Below are 6,716 nucleotides of genomic sequence, written 5' to 3' on the forward strand. Positions count from 1 at the left end.
AGAGGGATTTGAGATGAGTAGGACGCACCTGAGAAGAATTGATGTTTCTGAAGAACTATCTGGAATATCATGAATTGGGGGAGTCCCCACATATGTCATAAAGATTTTGTCTCATAGTTCCCACAAATATGTATTTCCACATAGGCAATTAGACGTGCAAGCTTTAAGCAGTTTTATGGAACCACTTTTTTTTTTTTTTTAAGTCATCGATTTTGGCAAAGGGATCTATCATTCAGTTTAGGAAAACTAGGGGTCAGGAAATTGCATGGAAAAGAAACTGTAAAGTTCATTATGAATATCAAACTGTTTTTGTCTTCAGGTGGGTGATTCATCCCTTCATGAACAATCAGGAAACCACAATGAAGGGGACCTATGTGACTCTAAGCCATGTGGAAATGTGTTGGGTGAACAATTATGCCTTAACACAGAGGTGAGCATGCAAAGTCAAGGTCAAGGATACAGTTCTGAGTGTAACTGGTATGGGAAAGACATTCTTTCTTTGCTCAAGGAAACCTCTACTGGACAAAACGTTTCTGAGCTTAATCAGTGTGGAAAACTCTTCAGTCTGACTCCAAACATCATGTACCCGAACACTAGCACAAATGAGAAGCCCTTTGAATGCACAGACTGTGAGACAGCCTTTTTTAATCAGTCTTACTTTCAGCCAGATATGAGGCCTCACAATGGAGGAGAACCCTATGACTGGAATAAATATGGGAATGGTTTTATTCATCCTACAAGCCTTGCTATGCATCTTCCAATTCTCAATGCAAGAAACCCCTACAAATTTGAGGAATGTGGAAAAGACTTTCAGTATTTTGCATGCCTTAATAATCCCATGGGAATGTGCACTGGAGAAAAATTCTGTGACTGCAAGGAATGTTGGAAAGCCTTCACGGTTTCCTCACACCTAACTCAATATGTATCAATTCATACTGAAGAAAAATCCAAAGTATGTAAGATATGTGGGAAGTCCTTTGCTAATTATTCTCGACTTTCTGCACATGTAAAAACTCATAATGAAGAAAAGCCCTTTGTATGTAAGGAGTGTGGAAAGGCCTTTAAAAATATGTCATACCTTAATGATCACGTTAGAATTCACACTGGAATAAAATCATACAAATGTATGGAATGTGGGAAAGCCTTCCTTCGATGGTCAGGCCTTACTGAACACATAAGAGTTCACACTGGGGAAAAGCCTTACGAATGTAAGGAATGTGGAAAAACCTTTTCTAGATCTACTCAGCTTACTGAACACATAAGAACACACACTGGAATCAAACCTTATGAATGTAAGGAATGTGGGAAAGCCTTCACTCAGTACTCGGGCCTTGCCACACATGTACGAATTCATAGTGGAGAAAAGCCCTTTGCATGTAAGGAATGTGGGAAGGCCTTTACCAGGACCTCAGGCCTGATTCATCATGTGAGAACTCACACAGGAGAGAAGCCTTTTGAATGTGTTCATTGTGGGAAAACCTTCATTACTTCCTCCCATCGCACTAAACATCTGAAAATTCACAGTGGCGAAAAGCCCTTTGTGTGTAACATATGTGGGAAAGCATTTATATATTCCACATCCCTTAACATTCACATGCGAACCCATACTGGAGAGAAGCCCTATATCTGTAAGCAGTGTGGGAAAGCCTTCGCTGTGTACTCGAGACTAAGGAAACATAGCAGAGTTCACACTGAGGAGAAGCCCTTTCAGTGTGAGGGTATGGGTGTTGCTATTTAGCCCATCTGTTGCCACCTTTAAATATTGACAGTGACACCAAAGATCATCAGATTAGTCTTAACTGCTTTGTGTGGGTTATAGTGACTCACACTGGCCTTAGACACCATCCTAATTTTATGAACTAGGATATTTAGGTGCCCCCTCAAACTTTTCTTCTTTTGGGTAGTGCTGAGGATTGACCTAGAACATCACACATACTAGGCAAGCACTCAATCACTGAGCTACCCTGGCTTTTCCAGTTACCCTGGAACCTTTTCATGGATATATGAGTCTGAGCATCTGTGGGACAGGTGAGGCCAGTATACAAGGTGGCTTCATTCTGATGCTTGACTCTTCGTGATCCTAACATTTCTAAATGCTATGAAATAAAACAGATTTGATCCTTTTGTTGGCTGCCAGTTTGGCTTGTTAATGTGAAAATCACCACAAGCCAAGATAAAATATAGGACACAGGTGGATTGTGGAAAGACACTCCTCGGCAACTACTCTGACCCCACTGATTCTGATGAGCACACCAAGAAATAGTTCCTGTCTGTTCTTAATAGCTAGTCTCTTTACAGATGTTAACCCTGTGATCCCTTATAAAATTAAAAAAGTCAGTTCTGTCCTATCTTTTGGATCCATTTTGGATTGAAGTGACAGTAATTTTGTCCGTATTCCTCAGTTTGGTTGAGATTGATGATCTGAGGATAGAACTGAGGTCTTGTGGATGCTAGGCAAGTACTCTGCCACTAAGCTACATTCCTAGCTGGCTTGTCTCTTTAGTACAGATTTCTCAGTTATTGTAATATGGTTAGACTGAGAGTTTTTTAAGGTACAGTTATCTTTTGTTTAACAATTTCTTCTTAGCTTCCATGTTCTCCCCTTTCATATTTTACTAAAAGCACTCAGGAGGAACCAAGTTGCTCCTTTTGAACACTTTAATTACAGATAAATTTCTGATTTTATTACTCTCAAGTTCTAACTTCCACACAAAATGCTAGACTACAGATCTGCTTGGTTCAAGATCACTACATATCACTGATTGGTTTCTCTTCATGTTCTAATAACATGTTTCTCCTTCCTAACTAAGGGAGTCCTCACCAGAACAGCCTCTACCTGTCACTCAGTTTCAAGGCTACTTGCATGTGTTTAAGTGTGTGATTTTTTTTTTTTTTTTTTTTTTAACTGCACTGCCACAGTACCACAAAACACTATAGCTAGCACTGGCAAAATAGCTCAGAAGGTAAAGGTGCTTGTGAGCAGGAACTGAATTTGATCCCAGGGACCCACATGGTCAGAGAGCATGGACTGCTACACAATTAGCCTCTTCTTTTCCATGCATACCACACTTGCACACACATTTATACATCATAAATATAACACAAAACAGCATAAACCAAGTTGCTTTAAAAGTTCCATTAAAAGAAACAAAATTTTAGGCTAGCATAGTATTGGGTTTTATTGCGGCATTTTCATATCTATAGATCATTGTACTTCTCATTAGCTTACCACTTTTAGATAAAATTTTAGGGCTGCGGGTTTTGCTCAGTGGTAATAGTCCTTGCCTAGCATATGAATAGCTAGTTTTTATCTCCAGCAGTGGACAGATCATATACAGCAATTTATTTTCTCACACAAGACTAACAGCATGGGAGCTAGTGAGAAGGTTCAGAGGGCAAAGCTCTTGCCCTGCAAACATGAGGACCAGAGTTTGGTTTCTCAGAACCCATCTAAATGCCAGGTGGCCATGGAGGCTGCCTGTAATCCCAGTGTTTGGGAAGTAAGATGGGAATCCTCAGGCCATTTGGGTAGTTAGATTACTTGAATCCACGAGCTTTGGGTTCAGCAAGAGACCCTGCTTCAGTAAATAAAATGGAAAGTGACTGGGGAAACCTGACATTACCATCTGGATTCCACATGCCACATGCAAATGTGGAAGCACCAACATGCACATGCACACACATGAAAACAAAGTAACAGCATGTTTGGCTTCTGGAGTAGAGTCTTCCTGGCATGCAGTTGCTTTCATATGACAAAGCCTGAAAATGAGGGTTTTTTTTTTTTTTTTTTTTTTTTTTTTCCTCTTCTGATAAAAATTGCAGTGTTGTGGGATGAGATTTCTACTCATTGTCCTGGACTATCAAATGAAATTCTACAGACCCTATCTGAACAATCATGCTGAGGTTTAGATTTAACATGAATTTGAGAGGGTCATAGATTCTTTTGGTTTCCCAGACAGGTAATCATATTTGTAGATAATGATGGTATATTTTTTTTCTATTTTAGTTGTTTTCCTTACATAAATTAGTATGATGTCCAGCACACTAGTGAAAGTAGTAAAAGCATATTTTTCTTTAGAATTATAATGAGGTATGCTCTCCATTATACTGATTTGCTTATTAGGATAGAGGGTTTTTTTATTATCTGGATTTTGCATAATGGTTTTATAGTATTTCTTTATTTGTGAGGCAAAATTCCTCTTGGATTCATGAATTGCTTTCCCTGTATCCTCTGAGATGACCATAGTCATTTGCTGGTAGCACTCAAGTACCTAGGATTTCATTGTTCCATAATAATAAATACTGGAATGATTAAAATGACTCTAAGTAAAGGCAGTCATTTATTAATGATTATATATTAGTTGTCCGATGTTAACTTTAAATATTAAGGTTCATTTTTGTTTTGTGTGATTGCTGAGGATCAAGCACTCTGCCACTGAGCTACACTCGTGAGCCCAATGGATCCTTTGCTACTTAGTATTGATTATATTTACTCACATAAAGATTATCATAGATATTCTTGAGTAACATTGGCATATGATTTTTCCTTCTATGTAAGAAGAAATGGGGTAGGGATAAGAAGAGTGCCTGTTCAGCAGTGCACTAGACTGTGGTTTCAATCCTCAGCACCACCAGAACAGCCAGATTTTAAAATGCATTGACTGGTTTTCTAGCTGTAGCTTAGAACAGTGTCATATACTGCAGTGAATGTATTTCTCTCCTTTCCTAAATTCTAAACCTGTTCAGTTATATTGATCTAGAGTAATTGATACTGTTTAGGTGCCCGTTTTCTAATACCTTAAACTGTTCAATATCTTTTATGTTAATAGGACACCTAAGATTTATAATATCATTTAAAACTTTTGAGTATATTTTTCTAGGCATGGTTTCATTTTCACATATGAAACAAATTTATTTTCTTGTATTCCTGATGTTTCTTGGTTGTATAATTAATTTACTTTGGGTCTGCCTTGTATTCTGCAGTGATTTCTTCTTGTATTTAAATTGAGTTAATCTTCAGTCAGTATTCTTTTGGAGAGTATTTTTCTCAAACTACAGCATAATGCCTCACACCGTAATCTTAGGGATTGGGAAGCCAAGGCAGGAGGGTCACAGATTTAAGGGTAGCCTGAGACTGGGATACTTTGTGAGATACTTAACAAGACAAAACTAAAAAATAAGACAAGACAAATGTACCCAAAGGAGTACCTGGGTCCCAGTAAATAATTTGGGAGGGAAAAAAATTTGTCTTGAAATATTTCAACTTTCCAATATAGTTTTTATTCCATTCACTCTGACAGGTATTTACATGGCTATATATATTTTAATTTTCTTTTTGTATCCTTGGTTAAAAAAACTTTTGGGGGGTGGGTGCTAGGATTCAAACTGAGGGCTTTTACACATGCTAACCACTGACCTACAACCCAGGTGTAGACGTGTCTTTTATATATACTTTAGTTAAGAGTTTTAAAACTCTGATTACTTGAAAAATCCTGATTAACAATTCTTTTAGACCATTATGTATAATGCAATTAGTAATACAATTGGATTTTTAGCAACTTTTTTCTTCTGTATTTGTTGCATGTACCTTTTCTGTAATGATGTTTTCACTGAAATTTTACCCAATGCTTGAAATTTATGTACTCCATTTACTTTTTAGTTGCTATTCTAAAACATTAAATCCAGTTTTAAAATAAAATGTGTTAATATTGTTTCTTTCCGAATAGACTAGACAGTTTGCATACAGATTGCCATCATTAATCTCCTGAGCATCACAATTGCAGACACCCAGAAGCAAGTGCACTACTATACTGATATAGAAGAAATTCAAAGTAGCAAAATTGATGTTATAGAGGATTTGAGTTTGCTAACATATTTGCTTAAGAGACATTAAATCATACAAAGTAGGGTTTACCTGAAGGAGTACTGTTCCCCAATACCCCAAAGATAGTAGTGTGCTACTCAGGCCTATTAAAGGTGATCCTAATTCATGGTGCTAGGATGCAAAATGTCTCTTCACTAGGGCTGACCAACCACTAGTCCAGTCCCCAAAGAAACATGCTTCTGACATGCAGCTCAAGGGGGCCGAGCGGTCACAGTGGATGTTAAGCTCTGGCCTGCCATAAAGTTCCCAGTTCTAAAAAAACAAACAAAAAAACAAAAACAAACAAAAAAAAATCCCCATAATTCTGACAGCTGGGCAACATGACCCTGGGTCACATCTATTTGGCAAGGACAACACTGGTGTACTTTAATCCTGGCAATATTTTTGCTGTGTAAATCTCCCATCTGTTCAAGTAGCTAGACTTGTAGTTTCTAGTGTCTGTTTAAATTGTTCAGTCTAATGGGGGCTGGGACCTAAAAGTAAAATGCATACCTCTAAGGTGTATATAATTTGGTAAAATCTTATATTCGAGTTCAACTCTTATTTGGGTATTAGCCCCAGCTGACGATGTGCTTCAGTAAAGAGCTTTTCCTTGAGCTCTGAGTGTGCAGTGATTTTTCGCTGAGAAGTCATATTGGCATATTGTTTCTATAGCAACAGAAGTCCTTGACTGAGCAAATTCATGGCAGAGAGGGTATATGGGTCTCTTGACAGACTACCATTGCAACCTATGATAGATCGGGGCCATGAAATCTTTTAAGTTCACCAGAAGGTGATTGATTATAGCTTCTTTTCTTTTTGACTCACATTGACCAACAGATGTCAGCAAAAT

At 37.9% G+C, this 6,716-nt stretch overlaps 1 protein-coding gene across 4 annotated transcripts in view; it reads left to right on the plus strand.

The window, feature by feature from the left end:
- Nucleotides 1–5,698, plus strand: part of LOC117713894 (uncharacterized) — a 30,354-nt gene extending 24,656 nt beyond the window's left edge. For all 4 annotated transcript variants that reach the window (XM_076939810.1, XM_076939809.1, XM_076939807.1 and 1 more), the window contains one exon: nucleotides 320–5,698. In XM_076939810.1, the coding sequence (XP_076795925.1) occupies nucleotides 320–1,738 (1,419 nt within the window). In that variant the 3' untranslated portion in view covers nucleotides 1,739–5,698. The remainder of the gene's footprint in view (nucleotides 1–319) is intronic.
- The last annotated feature ends 1,018 nt before the right edge of the window (nucleotides 5,699–6,716 follow it).

Source organism: Arvicanthis niloticus, chromosome 8 (assembly GCF_011762505.2).
Source record: "Arvicanthis niloticus isolate mArvNil1 chromosome 8, mArvNil1.pat.X, whole genome shotgun sequence".
NCBI lineage: Eukaryota > Metazoa > Chordata > Mammalia > Rodentia > Muridae > Arvicanthis > Arvicanthis niloticus.